The sequence below is a fragment of the Aspergillus candidus genome, assembly GCF_002847045.1.
Source record: "Aspergillus candidus strain CBS 102.13 unplaced genomic scaffold BDW47scaffold_104, whole genome shotgun sequence".
Lineage (NCBI taxonomy): Eukaryota > Fungi > Ascomycota > Eurotiomycetes > Eurotiales > Aspergillaceae > Aspergillus > Aspergillus candidus.
Window position 1 is genome coordinate 18,173 of NW_020194109.1, and position 18,509 is coordinate 36,681.

At 56.6% G+C, this 18,509-nt stretch overlaps 6 protein-coding genes and 1 non-coding gene across 7 annotated transcripts; all 7 read left to right on the forward strand.

Moving 5' to 3' along the window:
* Nucleotides 1–1,434: 1,434 nt before the first annotated feature.
* On the forward strand, nt 1,435–1,977 carry BDW47DRAFT_121417 (uncharacterized protein; the record flags this gene model as incomplete). Its single annotated transcript, XM_024815622.1, has 1 exon — nt 1,435–1,977. The coding sequence occupies one exon, from the start codon at nt 1,435–1,437 to the stop codon at nt 1,975–1,977; it is 543 nt and encodes a 180-aa protein (XP_024667214.1).
* Nucleotides 1,978–3,518: 1,541 nt separating this feature from the next.
* On the forward strand, nt 3,519–5,020 carry BDW47DRAFT_130575 (U2-type spliceosomal complex subunit CWC24; the record flags this gene model as incomplete). The annotated part of the gene is made up of 1 exon (XM_024817134.1): nt 3,519–5,020. The coding sequence occupies one exon, from the start codon at nt 3,519–3,521 to the stop codon at nt 4,470–4,472; it is 954 nt and encodes a 317-aa protein (XP_024667215.1). The 3' UTR covers nt 4,473–5,020.
* Nucleotides 5,021–6,288: 1,268 nt separating this feature from the next.
* BDW47DRAFT_121419 (DUF3431 domain-containing protein) lies at nt 6,289–7,310 on the forward strand (the record flags this gene model as incomplete). Its single annotated transcript, XM_024815623.1, has 2 exons — nt 6,289–6,557; nt 6,620–7,310. 2 exons carry the CDS (start codon nt 6,289–6,291, stop codon nt 7,308–7,310), a joined length of 960 nt encoding a protein of 319 aa, XP_024667216.1.
* A 656-nt stretch (nt 7,311–7,966) lies between these two features.
* BDW47DRAFT_t156 lies at nt 7,967–8,092 on the forward strand. The gene has a single exon. It is a non-coding gene; the product is annotated as a tRNA-Lys (tRNA).
* Nucleotides 8,093–8,839: 747 nt separating this feature from the next.
* On the forward strand, nt 8,840–10,568 carry BDW47DRAFT_114421 (ferrochelatase HEM15). Its single transcript, XM_024814652.1, has 3 exons — nt 8,840–9,277; nt 9,343–9,922; nt 9,979–10,568. Exons 1-3 carry the CDS (start codon nt 9,062–9,064, stop codon nt 10,434–10,436), a joined length of 1,254 nt encoding a protein of 417 aa, XP_024667217.1. The 5' UTR covers nt 8,840–9,061; the 3' UTR covers nt 10,437–10,568.
* A 662-nt stretch (nt 10,569–11,230) lies between these two features.
* On the forward strand, nt 11,231–16,700 carry BDW47DRAFT_121421 (pentatricopeptide repeat protein; the record flags this gene model as incomplete). Its single annotated transcript, XM_024815624.1, has 4 exons — nt 11,231–11,428; nt 11,498–12,908; nt 13,906–15,992; nt 16,251–16,700. 4 exons carry the CDS (start codon nt 11,231–11,233, stop codon nt 16,698–16,700), a joined length of 4,146 nt encoding a protein of 1,381 aa, XP_024667218.1.
* A 564-nt stretch (nt 16,701–17,264) lies between these two features.
* Nucleotides 17,265–18,408, forward strand: erg1 (squalene monooxygenase erg1; the record flags this gene model as incomplete). Its single annotated transcript, XM_024817063.1, has 1 exon — nt 17,265–18,408. A coding segment is annotated over one exon (1,144 nt), but the record flags the coding sequence as incomplete, so codon positions are not given.
* Between the last annotated feature and the right edge of the window lie 101 nt (nt 18,409–18,509).

Sequence of the window (18,509 nt, forward strand, 5' to 3'; positions counted from 1 at the left end):
AGGTTCTGGATCATGCGATGAGCGTGGCCGAGCGAGCTGCGGAGGGTTTCGGTCTCGAGGTGGCCGTGACGCGGGGTGAACTTGTTCGGCGACGGCGGAGGGGAGTTGTCGGGCGTTCCTTGATCGGAGTCGTCCGAGCGGTCGGGGCGGGGGACCTCGAGGGTGGACTGGTGTTCATGCTGTCGGAGGCGCATGGCGACCGCTTTCGCTAGCTCCTCGTTCTGTGCGTTCACCTCGTTCCACTGCTTCTGGAGGGCCTGCCGTTCCGCCTCGCCCGCATTCAGGTTGCGCCGCAGGAGGTGGAGCTCGGCGTCGTTGGCTTTCTGGGCCGCGGCCTGGTCCTCCACCAGCTTGGTGTTGGTCTGTTTCAAGTCCTCCAGTTCCCGTTCCACCGCGTTCTTCTCGCTGGTGATGGCGCCGAGACTGCTGCTGAGTCGACTCTCCCTGTCGGATCCGTCCTTGACCGCCGCCATCAGCTCGTGGGTGCGCGTCTCCAGGGCCCAGTTCTCGTCCTTGTAGCGCTCCTCGCTCTCGTCGAGCGCGCGGATGCGCTGGGCGTATCCCTCGGCTTCCAGCTCCAGCCGCGACTTCTCCAGGTTCAGGGTCTTGAGCGCATCCTCGCGCTCGGCGAGCAGGGCCTGCAACTGACGGACCTGGGCCAACAGCGACGTCGAGATCTCGGTCGCGAATTCGATGTCGTGGACCCGGCTGGAGGGTTGATTCCGTTGTTTCCGCGATGGCACGCTCACCTTGCTGGGGGAATTCGTTGCCTGGCTGGCGAAGAAGGCGGCGCTGAGGGGGGACTGGTGGGGGATTAGCTGAGATCCGACGGATCGCGAGAAAGGTGGGGGGGCGAGAGAGGATACCTTCTGGTCGAAGGATGGGGTCCCGAGGTGGGCATCGTCGCCTCCCGCGAGACGCTTGGGTGCGAGAAACGCACGCGTAGTCTCCCGTCCGATCTCATTGTACTCCTTCTCCAAGTCGGCCAACTTGCGGCGCAGATCCGGTCCAATCTGGCCCTCTTCCTGCTGCTGTTCCACTTCCTTCAGTTTGTCCTCCAGCTCCTTCTGCTGTTCCACCAGAGCCGTTCCTAATTTCGAGGCCTCCTCGAGTCGGCGCTCGGTCTCGGCGAGATGCGCTTCGAGGGCGCGTTTGGCCTGGGCAGGGGACGAGGCATCGAGATTGAAGAGCTGGTTGTCGAAGGAAGAATATCGATGCGAGTCGCGGGGTATGGCGCCGTCCCCGCCGGAGGACACGAAAGGATCATCGATCGTGGACATGGTGCCTTTTCCTTTTTTTTTTCTTTTTTCCCGTTTCCTTTCTCTTCTTTGTGCTTTTTTTTTTTCTGTTTTGTCTTGTGTTTTTCTACCGACTTGGGTCGGTGAAGCGGAGAAGGCGGTTGGTCACCGATGAAGGGAGATCTCCCCTAAGCAGATGGAGGCAGCAATCGCTGTGAAGACAGTCGCCGCCTGTTTTCCGGATTGCGAAGTCAAGCCACGGTCATATCCGGGTGGTGATCCGGAGATGGCGGGGAGTGTCGTCGCCTCGAGTCCTCCTTTGCTGATGGTTAGCCAAGCCGCGGTGAAGCAGAGAAGAGAAGGTTGGCGCCCAACCAGCTACGGGTCAGGCGGTCGGAAGCAGGGGCGCGCACCAAAGAAAGGTAGGAAGATCAAGGCGAAAGCGACGGGCGAATCGCGGGGCGCAATGAGGGCGATCAAGGACAACAACAACAACAACGACAACAACAAAAAGAAAAAAGAGGAAAAAAGAAAACAGAGGGAGGAGGGAAAGAAAAGAGGGACGAGATTGGATTGGTTTGGGTGGAGGGTGGGCCAAGATCCCGTCCCAGCGGAGTGGCTTGCGAACAACAACAACAATAACAATGATGACAACAACAACAACAACCACAACAGTGACAAAACCACAACCCCAACACAAAACGCGTTTGGATCAGGGCCTAGTGGGTTTGACAATTGAGTTGGCGGAGGATCGGTGTGAGAGGTGGGAGAGACTAACGTAATCAATGCGGTACACGCGACCAGGATGCAGGGGACCAACCAGGGCAGAGAGCTCCGGGGAGGGATCTGGTGGCGGTATTTGGATCTGTCCAGAAACGCACACTCGGGTACCGAGAGTGTTGGAGATGCACTGGTTTTGCAGCGGTGGTGGGAGAGTCGAGGAGAGGCGAGGGGAGGCGATGGAGGAGGATGTGATGGGTCACCTCGACGTCCATGCAGTGTCCAGTGCCAGAATTAATGAGTAGGTAGGAAGACGGATCCGAGGATGTAGTTGAATTCGAATTCGAGTAATAGTAATAGTGTAAAGAAAGGGAAAGGTATTAATATAAGGAGGGACAAATGAAGTTGGATCAATGAACCGAAAAAAAAAATAAAAAATAAAAAATATCAAAATAAAATCAAAATCAAAACAAAATTAATCAGAAGAGATGATCCAAAGAAGTAAAGAAAAGAAGAAGAAATAAAAGATTAGAGGAAGAAGGAAATAGGCAAGTGAGGGGAAAGAAAGGGAAGAGAGGAAGGGGTGGATAGAGGGGAAGAAAGAGAGAGAGAGTGAGGGGAAAGTTGGATGGACAACGAGACGGTTCTCGTCTCGTTGGGAGGAAGAAAGAAGAAGAGAAGGAAGGAAGGAAGAGAAGAAGGAGGGGAGAAGAAGAAGAAGAAGAAGAAGGAGGAGAGAAGGGAGAGAGAAAGACTGAAGGAGGGACGGAGGGGCCGCTACTAGTATAGTGCAGTCAGTATTGGGAGATCGATCAATAATCTTGACTACCAGGGAGATTGATACTTGGCTACTCCTATATTGCTGTTGGAAGAGTATTCAGACTATAGATTCTTACAATCCATTGTTCGTTCTATCTTTCCTGTCATCATCCACTACCAGAGGTACATGGTTCCATAGGTACTCCGTCCAGAGCGCAGGAGATGACCGTGTTGAGTCCATGACCAGAAGAGACGCATATGAAACTATTGATCTGATACGTACCCCCCCTATTCCACATCTACCAACGAACACAAGATCAAAGATCAACCGTCGACGGAGTAGACGGAGGTAAACAATTCAACAGTATATAGATTAGTATAGGAAACTGACGTGTTATCCATGGATGCAGGAAGTTTATTTCACCCAACGATCTTGATGATCTTCGTAATTTACCCGTCAATACGGCATGCTCCGTACAGGTACGATCGGACATCCCTCCTCCCACTAATCCGTAGTCATTCCATAGTCATTCCATAGAAGGAATCCGTACCTGACAGAGTGGATTACCGTACCAGACCAGTGGGTCCCTGTCTTCTCATTGGCTGATCGTGAAACATCCCCCTGGCCGTCCCGTGACGTGGCAGGATCAGGACTGTCATGTGCAGGTCATGTGATGCCCTGATTAGTAATCAGTTGATCACGTGGCCTCCCTCTCCGGAATCCTCTCGCCACCGTCATATTCTACAGCTCGCCTGCGCAGACAGTCAATTCAAGTATTCTTCCACAAGATACAAACGATCATGGCAGACGCCCCCATCACATTCAAAAAGCGCTCGGCCAAAGCTAAAGCCACCGTCCGCAAGAAGGAAGCCCCTCCCCCCGCCTCCGACTCCGACTCCGGCTTCACCTCCTCCGACGATGACCAAGGCCAGCGCATCAAGCGCCGGCGCAAGAACGCCGCCGTGACAGCCTCCTCCACGACGGCCGGAGCCACCCGACCGGTTGAGAATCCCGCGCCCGCGAGCACCGCGCCCGCACCCCTGCAATCCACCAACGACGCGACCAAGCAGTCCAACTGGTACGATGAGAAAGAGCTAGACGCGAAGAACCTGCTGGGGACGACGCGGTCAACGGGGACACCGTCCGCCCCCGACGGCACCTACAAGGGAGCAGCCAACTACCAATCCTTCATCCAGAAGAACCCCGACGCACCGGGGAAGAAGTTCGGGCCGGTCAAGGCGCCGACCAATGTCCGCGCCGTGACCTTCATGGACTACATGCCCAACGTGTGCAAGGACTACAAGAAGACCGGGTTCTGCGGGTACGGCGACTCGTGTATCTACGCGCACATGCGAGAGGACTACAAGCAGGGGTGGGAGCTGGATCAAGACTGGGACAAGGCTACGGACGGGGATAAGAAGAAGGTGGGCGGGCAGGTGGTGTCGCGGCGGAGTGGGGCCGACGCGAAGGCGGGTCACGAGGATGATGAGGACGAGGCACTGCTGGAGAGTATCCCGTTTGCGTGCATCATCTGCGAGAAGCCGTATCAGTATCCGATCACGACCAAGTGCGGGCATTACTTCTGCGAGGCGTGCGCGCTGAAGCGGTATCGGAAGGATCCGTCGTGTGCGGCGTGCGGGGCGAGTACGGGGGGAGTATTTAATACGGCGAAGAAGTTGAATCAGTTGTTGGAGAGGAAGCGGGAGCGGGCGCGGCGGGCGGGGGAGGACGAGAGTGATGCCGAGAGCGATTGATACGGTCGATATAAATGATATAGATCTGCAGCGGGTCTGCAGGTATTGATTTGGGTGGTGTTATGTCATTGTCTCTAGTGCATTGAACCGGCTATACCTACGATAATACTTCCAGCGAATCTCAGCAGATGATGGGTAGATGGCAATCAACTAAAAATAGCAGCCTGATTCTAAGCCCCAAACCAACTCGTCTACCTTACCTAGTACTGTATAGTCCCCTCTCAAACATCTAGGTTACCAGAATCAAATGAAACAGCCTCCCTGACTAGTCCGTAATTTTCCTCCATCTCTCTCCCAAGACCCAACCATCCCACCAACGAGTCAATTCTCTGTCTGAGACAAGTCAGCCTGATCGATTCGACCACGACGGGCATTTCCTCCATTCATCGATAGGTCGTCACCCTACTAGTATCCTACTGGTGAGTTGTGCGGGATGACCATGCCGATCTTCGGGGGGGTGAATCCTATATGTGCACGGACAGCAAGCGTGCTAGTGGACTGGACAGTAGACTTGGTGATTGTAATTAATGGGGGGGGGTAGACTGTCGACCGTTGAAGGATGTTTTTTGGAGCTCATAGGTGAGTAGTGAGTGGGTAGACCATTTATGGGGAGGGTAGAGAGTAGCGGCAGAAGCCGGTCTTTCCCGACGACGTCACTGTGCGCCGTTGACTCGCCACGTGCTTATAGTAGGGTCGAATATAGCATGATCCTGGATTTAAACCTCAGGGTGAATACAACAGTATATAAGATGATATATAGTATAATACTTAGGATATAATAGATTCTAACAATAAACATACATCATGAACAAATAATCAATAATAAATAATAGATGAATAAATAAATAAATAAATAAATAAATATCATATTCGATGTATTTTCTATATTCATCTCAACCCTGGAATCCTTCCACCACTCGAACCCCCTAAAACCCGCCAAGCTTCCCCGCCGGAGCCGCTAAAACGTCGACCATTTCTTAACTTGGGATTGCGCCAAACTCTCCCACCAACACGATGACTCGGTCGCTTCTCTTCAGATATGCTTGGCTGCTAGTTGGTTTCTGCACTAGGTAAGTCCTGAACGAAGGAATACATACTAACCCAATATCGAGGGGGAATCAAAGAGATCCAAAGCCACAGGGTCCAACTCCACCATTCCAAGCAGAAATGATCGCCCGGACCCTGGATCAATCTGGTGCTATCCCTGGGGATCGTCCCTGTACAGCCTCCCATCTCCCAACAACCCCGGTCTTGTTCCTCAATTTCTATCGACGGTCTCGGACTGATCCTTCATCCTGCCGTCCTCGTAGTAATCTTATCGTCCGAACAATTGTGGATGAACCGGGCATGTCCACATTTCACCAAATCAAAAGTTGAGACTCCCGCCCGTGGGACCCTGTCTTGGACCCTGGATCATTTCTTTGATCTTTTGGGCTTAATTTTTTGACCCCTTCTTTGCTCCCTTTTGGTCCCTCATTTTGCCTCCACCATTGTCTCTCCACATCTCCAAACCCTTTTTCTTCTTCTCCCCAATCCTTTTTTTACCTTGGAACTCTTTTAAACATTCCCCGTCTCTCTCCCCTCTTCATTCCCCCTCGCCTCTCTGCTATTTCTCTGCAGCTCTCGCGCATCTTCCGGCCGCACTTCCGGCCGTATCTCCCGCTGCACTACACGCATGCACGTCAACTCTCCGACACACTCCTCACAATATTGATATTGATATTGATCTTGTGTGCATGTTCGACGGCCCAATCGCTCCCAACCTTCACCCCCCACCCCCCTCCCCCCCTTCCGGGGCTAAACCCCCGTCCTCAGGATGAAATGTGGCTCCCGCTTTGCCATCTGTGGCGTCATGCTGCTACTCTTCCCCTTGTATCTCTTGAAGGTCCACCTTGAGGACCTCTGCAATCAATATCGCGCGGGCGCGTATCTCACCGAATGGTACCACTCCAGGTATCGTGACCCTTCCGGTGCCCCGCAAGGATGGAAGACTCCGTCCCCGGGAGAGTCCAACGGTGACAAGGTCATCGTCATGGCCAAGCTTGAGGAGGAGCCCACGGATTGGGTACAAGAAGAATTGCCCGAGTAGGTCTTTTATTCTGTTTTCCTATATTTCTTGTACAATGGAAGAAATCTAACGTCCACAGCTGGCAACGCGCCATCTACATCGTCAACCCCTCTCGCTCCACCGCCGACAACGAACACAGCCTCACCACCCCCTTCAACAAAGGTCACGAAGCCATGGCCTACCTAACCTACATCATCGACCACTACGACCGCCTCCCTGCCACCATCGCCTTCCTCCACTCCCACCGCTCCGGGTTCGTCCTCGCCTGGCACGTCGACGCGCCCCTCCACGACAATGCCGTCGCTATGCGCGCCCTACAGCTTGACTTTGTCCAGCGCAACGGCTACGTGAATCTGCGCTGCAACTGGAACCCGGGGTGCAAAGCCGGCCACCGCCGCAACGCCCACGTCACAGAGCAAGTCTTCGAGGAGATCTTCGAGGGCACCAGCACCCCCCCTATAAACGCGACGGGTCTCTCCGCGCTGGCCGACAACCCGTCGTTATCCGTCAACCCGCCACAGCGCTTCCTCCGCATGCCCGAGCAAGTCGGCGCCGCCTGCTGCGCGCAGTTCGCCGTCTCGCGCGATCAGGTCCGCCAGCGGCCGGTCGACGACTACGTCAAGATCCGCCAGTGGGTGATCGACACGGACAAGAACGACGCCAAGAGTGGTCGGGTCATGGAGTTCCTCTGGCATGTCATTTTCGGCCGGGAGTCGGTTTATTGTCCGGATGAAGAGCTCTGCTACTGTCAAGTTTATGGACAGTGCTGATCTTGGACTCCGACTACTGCCTTCCGACACTGTATATACCATTCCACCTTCCAGGTGTTCCCTTCTCTCGACTTTGTTTTTGACGTCTATGGCCCATGGTGGTTTCATAGACATCTAGCCCGACCAGCTAATCAGCTATCGGAGCGGCGTTATTTAGACGGATTGTTTTTTTTGTTTTTTTTTGTTTTTTTCTGTCGATTTGGTTTCTTGTATCTTGGGAAAGAAAGTCTGTCCACATGTTGGATACAGTCATGGGTGATTCAAGTTCGGCGCCGCTTTCTTTCCACCCTTTCTTTGCGCGCTGCCGGATAGAAACGGCGCGAAACAGAAACGGAACGGGCAGGATAGCCGATGATTATGATCTGATCTATGATCTGATCAGTGGGTGCAAGTGGATCAATAGATGTGCTGGGGTCACATCTTGATCTAGAGCGAATAGTTGTATAACTATAGATAGATATACAATCCAAACAAACAAACATTATAACATATCCAACGACATACTCCCACATAAAAGTGAATAAACCCAGGTCGGTTCTCCTCCACTCCTACATAAGAAAACAATCTACACATACCACAAAAAAAAAATAACCACAAAGTTTGGAGTGAGTAACAAAAAGAAATATCCAACAACCGACAGCTGACCACCATTGACAGCCCGGGTAGCTTAGTTGGAAGAGCGTGGGACTTTTACTCTCACTTGTTTATCAGCCTGGATTTATATATTTGTTGTGTATAGCAGGGCTATCCCAAGGTCGCGGGTTCGAGCCCCGCCTCGGGCGTTTTTTATATACATTGATTATATAGTGACGGCCCATTTATATGGGTGTTTTGTTTTTGGTGGGAATTTGGTAGAGGCATATACTAGAGATGGGGTGTATAGTGTGTGCAGTCCTAGGTACTCACTGTATGGACTACACGGTCCCTTGGTAGGGGTGAAAGGACTCCGGAGTGTTGGATATCAATCTCTAATTAGTGCTTACCAAGGTTGTCTAGTACCTACCTACGTAGTGCTCCCAACACCAACATGGCAACCTGTGGCTTGATGTGTCTCAAACTCGCTCCATTTGCTAGATCCCTGGCTGAGGGACCATTCACCGTACCAGTGCTTCACCATCCCGTTAGGATCATGATCCTAGAAGAGTCCGTGTAGTTCATGAGTTGCCCTTTGCGCTGTATGGCTTTGCTCTGTTCGTGACGGTCTACTTGCGATGAGAGTGTCATATGAATGAAGGACTTCGACCAGGGATCCCTACGTAGGATGTGTTAACTTGATCCCACAGGAACAGTGCTCCACTGCGGACACTATTCCTCTTTAATCTCTCAACATTGTCTGATAGTATCAGGCACACGGTCAGGCTGCTTTCCAGGTACTTTCCACTCCGTAGTCTGTACTCCGTAAGACAATTTGCCCAGAGGTTCTCTAACCCGCAATCAGCTTCCTCACTTTATCTCAAGAATGCATAGAACGAGTGAGCTGTCAACTCCTCAACATCACATCTGCGGTGAACAGTGAGGTGTCTGATCACGTGTCGTGATGACTCCCCCTCCCCCCTGATTGGCTGGCTGGAATACCGCGCCGGATTGCCTCCGAGGTCCGCCAGATCAGCTTCAACTCCACACTCTCTAGTCCCTCTGTCCATCTTCCAATCTAACACCTGTCATTCTTCCCTTTGTCACCTAAACCGTTCGTAATTGAGACTCATGGTTTGAATTTTTCATTTCTCCCTCCTACAATCTCACAACCCATCATGGCGCTCCGTCCCCTCGCGCTTCCTCGGCAACTCGTGCGACCCGCCGTTCGCACCCCTCTACGGAGCCAAGCACCACGCCATCACCTGGCGACGGCGGTGCCCCCGGTCACGCAGGATGCCACCAGCTCTAAAGGTCCCACGGCTATGGTCTTCCTGAACATGGGTGGTCCGTCGACGACGAGCGAGGTGGAAGACTTCTTGAGCCGGTTATTTGTACGTCGGAGGACACCCTTACCCAGAATGACCGGATCTCCCCTCTGACAAAACCGGATCAATAGGCCGACGGCGACTTGATCCCCCTCGGACGATTCCAGAGCTACCTCGGCCCCCTCATCGCCAAGCGACGGACCCCCAAGATTCAAAAGCAATACGCCGACATTGGCGGTGGCTCGCCCATCCGCAAATGGTCCGAGTACCAGTGCTCGGAGATGTGCAAAGTCCTCGACAAGATCAACCCCGAGTCGGCGCCGCACAAGCCGTACGTCGCCTTCCGGTACGCCAACCCCCTGACGGAGGAGATGTACACGCGCCTGCTGGACGACGGGTTCGGCCGGGGCAAGGGCGGTCGCGCCGTCGCCTTCACCCAATACCCGCAGTACTCGTGCTCGACGACAGGGAGCTCCCTCAATGACTTGTGGAAGTGGCAGACGAGGCTGGAGGGCAAGCGCGGTGGCAATGCGGATCCCGCGGGCTCGATCGACTGGAGTGTCATCGATCGGTGGCCGACCCACCCCGGCCTGGTGGAGGCGTTTGCGCGGAACATCGAGGACCAGCTCAAGACCTACCCCGAGGATCGCCGGAGCGGTGTGGTGCTGCTCTTCTCCGCCCACAGTCTACCTATGAGTGTAGTGAATCGAGGTACTACACCGCCTGTCCCCCCCCTGCCGTGAATGATGATGCTAAAATTGGAACAGGTGACCCGTACCCGGCGGAAGTGGCGGCCACCGTGCATGCGGTGATGCAGCGATTGAACTTCAGCAACCCTTACCGCCTGTCCTGGCAGTCCCAGGTGGGGCCGTCCGCGTGGCTGGGAGCCCAGACGAGCGACACCGTTCAGGAGTACGTCAAGCGGGGACAGTCCGACATTGTGCTGGTCCCGATTGCCTTTACGAGCGACCACATCGAGACCCTGTACGAGCTGGACTTGGAGGTGATGGAGGAGGCCAACAGTCCGGGCGTCAAACGGGCCGAGAGTCTGAACGACAGCCCGGTCTTCATCCAAGCCCTGGCGGACGTCGCTCGCGATCACCTCCAGAAGGGAGAGCGATGCTCGAAGCAGATGACGCTCCGCTGCCAGGGGTGTAAAAGTGAACGCTGTCTGGAGCAGAAGAAATTCTTTGCGGGGGAGCAGGCATCGTCGCTTGTCTTATAGTTTTGATCTCTCTCTTTTTTCTTCTTTTAGCTAGAGGGTTGGTTTCTATTGGCGTTCCATAGCTGTACTTTCAACTGGGTTTTATTATGTGTATTCTACTTTTCGTTGTCTATTCCTCTCATATGCTTAATTTTATCATTATTATCATTATTATCACCATCATCAACATAATCAAAGTAACATTAATCATGGTATGGTTTCGCCTTATCTGGATTAGTAATGCGTCCTAATCCCTGCCTGCCACTATCCGGAAATTCCACACTTTCCCCCCCAATGTCGTCACGATGCACTAATAAACTGTTACCAGGCACGGCAGCGGATGGATCCGATCAAATCATCGTCGCGATCGGACTTCTCTTAGTCAGGGCACGCTAGATAACGAAACGACAAGGCCTCCAAGATAATTAACGAGGCGCGCATTGATTCGTCCCACGTCGGATGCGCTGGACGCCAGACCGTTGGGTGTGAGATGAGAACGAAGCCTAAATACCGACCCTCCACCACCATCTCCAATTGCAGATTTTTGTCTGTGTAATTCTCCCGACCAGCTCGGTGACTTAATTGGCAGTATTGTCCGGACCTGTCCATCCCCCCCATCGCTTATCAGTCGCAAACGAAACGGGTCCGCTCGCCCTTGCGTCGCGCGCATTCCACCCCCAGACTAGGAATGGAGACTGAGAGACCTCCCCGTCAATTCACCTTGCATTCTACGCCTGTTCATCTCAGGTCCTCTGTCCTTGGCTCGATCGATTTATATCGCCGTCGGTGAGCACAGTACCAACCGATTCAGCATCATGGACAACCAGGCTCCGCTCACGGCGGAGGTCGACGCGCTGGACCAGTCGCAGATCCCGTCGTCATCGTCCCCTGTAGACCCGAAACTCGTCCACGAACAGACGCCGCTCCTCCCCCGGGATGACGGCTCCGACCCCGCGGGGGGTGGCTTGGGTACGGCCGCAAGGGACCCGAGACCGTGGTGGAAACGGCCCAGTGTGAGTGTCCGGTCAGATAGTGATGTCGCTTTGCTACGGCCATGGAGCATTCAGACTAATCTCCCCTAGATTCACTGGCTGATGCCGCTGTTGCTGCTGTATATGCTCGGGGTGGGCGGCACGGCCGTCCCCAAGATCAACCTGATGATCTCGCTCGTCTGCCGCGACTACCTAGCCGAAAGAGAGGCCCAGAACCCCGGGTTCACGTACTTGCCCGTCGTGCCTGGGGGAGAGAACCGACAGTGTCAGATCCCCGAGGTGCAGTCGCAGGTCGCGCAGTTTCAGCTCTACTTTAATCTGTTGGGCGGCATCCTGTCGGCGCTGGTCAGCCCGCTCCTGGGCCGGCTGTCCGACCGCCATGGCCGGGTGCGGATCCTCGCCTTCTCGGTCCTGACCACCGTGCTGGGGGAAGCGATCATCGTGTTGATGGCGGCTCAGGCAGAGACCGTCCCGTTGAACGTGCTCCTGCTGTCGGCGCTCTTCGACGGCTTGGGCGGCTCCTTCACGGCCGCCATCGCCCTGACCTCCTCCTATATCTCGGACTGCACGGCCACCGACGGCCGCAGCGTGGCCTTTGGCTACATGTACGGGACCTTCTTCGGCGGCATCGCTGGCGGGCCGCTGCTCGTCGCGTTGCTGCTGAAGAAGACGGGAAATATCCTGGACGTCTTCTACACGGCGTTGGCACTAGTGTCGTTCGTCCTCGTCGCCCTCTGCCTGGTGGTGCCCGAGTCCCTCACCGCAGCGCAGCGGGAGAGTGCCCTAGCCAAGCATCACGCGACGCTCGCGCGGAAGGGTCAGCTCGCCCGCAGCAAGGTCCTCACCATGGTGAGGCACCTGCACCCGAGGAAGCTGGTCGCGCCGCTCGCAATCCTATCCCCCGTCGTCGGGCGCCCCAGCCTCTTATTCCCCGGGCGACGAGGAGCGAGTCCCGCCCTGCGCCGGAACATCCTCCTCCTCGCGGCGATCGACACGGTCGCCTTCGGGGTCGCCATGGGGGCGTCAGCGGTGATCGTCATCTACGCGGAGTACCTGTTCGGATGGGGCACGGTCGAAGCCAGCCTGTACATGTTCATCGTGTGCAGCGTGCGGGTGCTGAATCTGCTCGTCGTGCACCCGTTCGCAGCGCGGTTCTGCAGGGCGCGCGCGGACGACCCGTCCCGCGAGGTGTCGGGGTCGGACGGGTTCGACCTAGCGGTCATCCGGCTATCGCTGCTCTTCGACGCGCTGGGATACGCCGGGTTTGCGCTCTCGCGGAGCGGATCCGTCCTCATTTTTGCCGGGGTGGTAACTGCGCTGGGCGGGCTGGGCGTACCCGTGCTGCAGTCGTCGCTGACGAAACACGTCCCTCGCGACCATATCGGACAGATTCTAGGAGCGAAGGGGTTGCTGCATGCGCTGGCTCGCATTGTGGCGCCTACGCTCTGCAATCTGATCTACAGCTGGTCGGTAGGGTCGTGTCCGCAGATGGTCTTTATCTGTATAGCGACGGCGTTTGCGGTTGCTTTGGGGGGGAGTCTGTTTATTCAGCCTTATGGTATGTTCTCTCTCTCTCCTGATTTCTCCGTCTCCTTTTCCTTCTTTCCCTGTTCTATTTGAACACTTAACCTAACTAATACTGTGCAGTCACTCTGGACGACTGGGACTCGGCTGGGACGGTTGAGCCGGACGAGGATGGGACAGCAGTGACGAGTGGGCTTTTACGAACCAGGGTTTCGGAGTCTCATTAGAATTGGTTTGTATGGGTTTGTAGTGTACTGTGGTGGATCTTGCTCCAAGTAGATAGGAATGCTATGTACTGTACTCTGTACACTCCTGTACTATACCATCCTCTACCCACTCCGGCACTATAGTATATCAGACTGTACTTGCCATCCTCTCTTGAACTATGTTTTTTTTATAACTTTGATACGCTATATTAGAGTATTATAATCTACTATGCTTTTCTATGTCCACCTTATTACGATGTACTGCGTACTCCCCATATATATCACGTCCTACGTGGTCCTCTACTCTACCATATTATATTATACCTCTACTTTATACTCCCATTATACCAAACTGTACTCCATCTCCTCGACCATATTATACTAGTTTCTACTATATTATAATAAACTCCATCGGTCTCTACTATACTTGACTGTTCCAGCCACTGGAGAGCATATGCCCAAACAGGCATAGTCAAGCACCCGCAAGGGGAAAAGCGGCTCCGGCCCGGCACAACCACCAATTCTGCAGTGCAAACTTTCCCGGATCAACCCATATTCATTCATTCTGTCTACCCTCACTCTACCACTCCTTCTTCTTTCCAGCTGCATCCATTGTCCCCAGTCACCGGGGTGATTCTACTCTCCATTCTTTCAATCTGTTTAATTGACTCAATACACACCTTTCTCATGCTCAATCAATAAGTACACAATCGGTGACGATCCGACCTCTCCCGCTACACCCAGAACATCAGGCCATGACCCCCCCAGTGCACCCCCCAGCTCACCCTCCGGCCGTGCCCTCGCGCAATGCCCTCCGCGTCCTTCGTCGACTCGCCCTCGCGGGCTCCACCGTCGGGAGCTTCTGCACTGTCGCGGCCATCACCTACGACATGCACCGCCGCGTCCGGGTCGCCGAGCGCATCGTCGAGAACAAACGCGAGCTGCAGACGTCAGCCCCCCGTTACGATGCCACCTCCGCGGCGAGACGACTCTCTCGCATGATGGACGCCGCCGAAGCGGGCGAATTCATGGGCATCGAGTCCCTGAAGCGGAAGGACCGGGAGCTGGAGGCGGCAACCCGACTGCGGCCGCCCGCCGGGGATGCCGCGGCCGATCGAGACAACCTGGTGAATGTGGAATTGGAACAGACGGATCTGGAGCTAGCGCGGGCCGAGAAGGTCCTGGGAACGGCAGATTTGGACCAGGCCGTGGTGCCTCCGGAGCAGGGGCGAGCTGCGGATAATTTGGCCCGGGCGCAGCGGGCACTTGGGCAAGCTGCTGGGGCTACCGTGGAGTCGGAAGGGGTGGCTGATCCGGTGGTCGATAAAGGTCTTGGAAAGGAAGGGGGGGAAGAGGAGGAGGGGGATGGAAAACGGGCAGAGCCCAATAACCTTGCGGCCCGCATGCAGGATCTTCTGGAACGGGACCGCCCCATCGACGCGGCACAACTGTTCCTCGAGGAACATCCCGCATCGCTGGATGGGATCTCATCCGAGCGCCGCGAGCGTGCGTTGGAAGCGTTCTACGCCAACTGCAAGGATGACAATGTCTTCATAGCGCGCAGTATCTTTGAGCGCATCGAGGCGGTGGACAGGGTGACGGCCAACATGTGGCGCGTGCTGATGTTTGCCCTGGCCAAGAAGGGATGCATCGAGTCGACGGCGACCGTCTACACCCGATACATGCACCGGTTCCTACTCCCCCCGGACATGGTCGACATCGTGCTGCGGACGCTGCTCGAGTCCCACCGGCTGACGACGGCCAAATGGGTCCTCCTGCGGAATCTCCACGTCGACCGCAACTGCGGCCTGTGCGGCGCCTACCTGACGGGCCTGTGGCGGAAGACGCGGAGCATCGAGCTCCTGAACGGGCAGCTCAAGAAACTCATGACCGTCCTCCCCCGCTTCGGCAAGCGGGTCACCGACAAGCTCTTCAACCCGGTCCTCAAGGCCTACATCGAATTCGGGCGGCAGGCCGACGCCGAGGCGCTGGTGCAGGAGATGACGCAGACCTACGAGCTGCCGCTGCGCTGTCGGACCCAGGGGCTGCTGGTCTACGGACGGGCGCTGGCCTGCGACTGGGAGGGGGTCGACCGGGGCCTCGACGAGATGGCCACCCGGGGGCTGACCGCGGAACGGCGGGACTTCCTCCCCATCTTCGACCGCGTCTTCCTCGAGTACTGGGTGCCGCACTCGGGGCGGGAGATCTGGGATTTCCTCGTCCGCTACATCGACAAGCTGGACATCGTGCCCGACCGCGTCCTGTACCGGCACATTCTCGAGGCGTTGGTCGAGAAGGGCGACCAAGAGATGGTCGCCGAGTTCACGCGCATGGGGCGCGAGCGCGGGTGGAAGGTGCACATCAACGAGGAGCAGTTCCTCGAGATGCTCCGGTCGCGCCGCCTGTCGCTGGAGGGGTCCCCCGTCGGGTTCTGGCAGATGCTGCAGGCGGCGCGGGTGCAGTACGGGCAGGCGGCCACGTCGCAGTGGGTGCTGGGCTACGACCAGCGGTCCTTCCCGCTGGCCCAGGTCAACGCGATGCCGGGCACGAAGGAGCCGCTGCCGTGGTACCGGCGCTCGCTGGCGGAGCGCACGCCGCAGCGGCCCGTGTCGCAGTACCAGAAGCTGCACAAGCAGATGGCGCACTACATGCACGTCGGCAAGATGGAGGAGGCGCTGCGCTGCTTCGCGATCGCCAAGAAGGCCCGGTTCCAGGTCAAGCAGCTGCACGTCGAGCTGGCCGTCGTCGCCACGCTCCTCGAGCACGGGCTCGCGGCGGCGCGGGCCCTCATCGAGGCCGAGTGGCCCGCCATCCAGCCGCTGCTGCGCTTCTTCCCGCAGTTCTTCCGGCAGCTGGTCGACCTCGACGACGGCGCCAGCGAGGGCACGCTGATCCAACTGGCCGTGCTCCGCTTCTACCAGCTCTGCTGGACCGACAAGAACATGATCGTCAAGCACCACATCACGACGGCGACGTGTCGCCGGCTGGTCGCGCGCGACCAGCCGGCGCTGGCCGTGGACCTGCTGGCGACGGTGTACGCGTCGCAGTACCGCCGCGCGGCCGACTTCGACGGCGTGTGCCTGAAGATGTTTGCGCGGGCCTTTGCCGCGCAGGAGCAGCTCGCCGGCGTGCGCTGGTGCATCTTGACCGCTCTTTCGCGCGGCAGTGCCGTCAACCGGGACCTCGTGGTCGAGGTGCAGCGCATCCTCGGGGTGCTGCGCCGGACGCGCCTGGCGGGGCCCCTGACCCCCAAGGAAACGGCGCAGCGGACGGAGCAGCTCGAGTACCTGACGTGGATCGCGGACCTGCTGGCGAGCAAGAGCGAGGGCGACCCGACCGTGTGGTCCTCCCAGTCCGTCCCCGGCGTCAAGCGGGCGTTCCGCCAACACCTGAAGCGACCGCTGAACGAGCGACGACTCTACAAGGACAAGGACATTCAGCGGACGGTGGAGCGGTGGGACGAGGAGTACGAGCTGGAGGCGGTTCTGGGACGGATCGAGACGGATCCCCAGGTGATTCAAGCCCGATGGAACCAGCAGGCCTGTGTACGGGGGGGTGCTTAAGTTGATTTCTCGGACGTGTATTTTTGTATAGAGATTCTGGTAGATACTCTGACCACCATGTACCACCATATACCACCATGTACCACCACTGTACCGATGTATATAGAATCAAAGCCATTAGTGAACCAACAGTCCCACATAATACAATCATCAAATCGGAGAATACACCTTCTGGATCGTACGTTGGTCGGAATTGACTGTGGTGCCTGAAAAAGGAGTCCATGTCACGCCACCCACGCCCTCCTTCTTTCTTCCCTTCGGTTTTTTTTTTTCTCTCTCCCTCCGTCTCTCCTTTTAATCTCCCCACCATCAACCTCCCCTTCTTCATCTCTCTCTCTTTCATTCTCTCTTTCTCTTCAAGATATCTCTCGGTTTCGGTTGTACAGATCGAAATATGCCCTACCCTTCTTCTCGACCTTGCGACGCCCCGTGTTGATACGCCAATCTAACTGCCACTCCGCATCCTCCGATCTCTCCTCCGATCCCTCCGATCTCAATCTCCAGTCTTCTCTCTCGATCTCCCTTCCAATCCCTTCGTCGATTTCTCTCTCCCGAAGTTTCATAATGAATGGTCATGCGGTAAATGCGGCGGAACAACGTCGAACGGTCCATCACCATGCCGACATCGTGATCGTGGGCGCCGGCGTCCTGGGCTGTGCCTTGGCCGTCACGCTGGCGCGACAGGGTCGCAGTGTTCTCCTGCTGGAGAGTTCGATGAAGGAACCCGACCGGATCGTGGGCGAATTGTTGCAACCGGGCGGCGTGCGGGCCCTCAAACAGCTGGGCCTCGCCGACTGTCTGGAGGACATTGACGCCATCCCCTGCGACGGCTACCACGTCTCGTATTTCGGCCAGCCGGTGCACATTCCCTACCCGGTCCTGACCCCCGACACGCCGCGCCCCCAGGGCCGATCCTTCCACCACGGTCGGTTCGTCATGAAGCTGCGCGCCGCCGTGCTGGCCTGCCCCAACATCACCGTCGTCGAGTCCAAGGCCACCGACCTGGTCGTCAGCTCCCACACCAAGCAGGTCCTTGGCGTGGAGTGCGTGACCAAGGACCTGCGGGACTGCTACTTCGGCCACCTCACCGTCGTCGCCGACGGCTACGCCTCCAAGTTCCGCAAGCAGTACCACCCGCACGCGCCCAAGGTGCGGTCGCGCTTCTGGGGGCTCGAGATGATCGACGCCGTGCTGCCCCAGCCCCGCCACGGCCACGTGCTGCTCAGCGACAACGCCCCCGTCCTCGTCTACCAGATCGGCACCCACGAGACCCGCATCCTGGTCGACGTCCCGGAGAACCTGCCGTCCGCCTCGGTGCAGAACGGCGGCATCAAGGCCCATCTGCGCAACGTCGTGCTGCCCTCGCTGCCCGAGTGCGTGCAGCCGGCCTTCCAGGCCGCCCTGGAGAAGGGGCCGCTGCGGTCGATGCCCAACTCCTTCCTGCCGTCCACGCCGAACAAGACCCCGGGTTTGATGATCCTGGGCGATGCTCTGAATATGCGTCACCCGCTCACGGGTGGCGGCATGACCGTCGCGCTTAACGACGTGATCATCATCCGCGACCTGCTCAGTCCGGAGGCGGTTCCGCGGTTGACCGATACGGATCGGGTGTTGAAGCAGCTGTCGGTGTTTCACTGGCGACGCAAGCAGGGGTCGTCTGTGATCAACATTCTGGCTCAAGCGTTGTACGCATTATTTGCCGCTGACGGTGAGTGCCTATCCTTCTTCAATATGTCCCCCTATCATTCTTATACTCCCGCCCCACTTCTCTCTCCCAATCGGACACCTTTCTTTCTTTCTTTTTTTTTT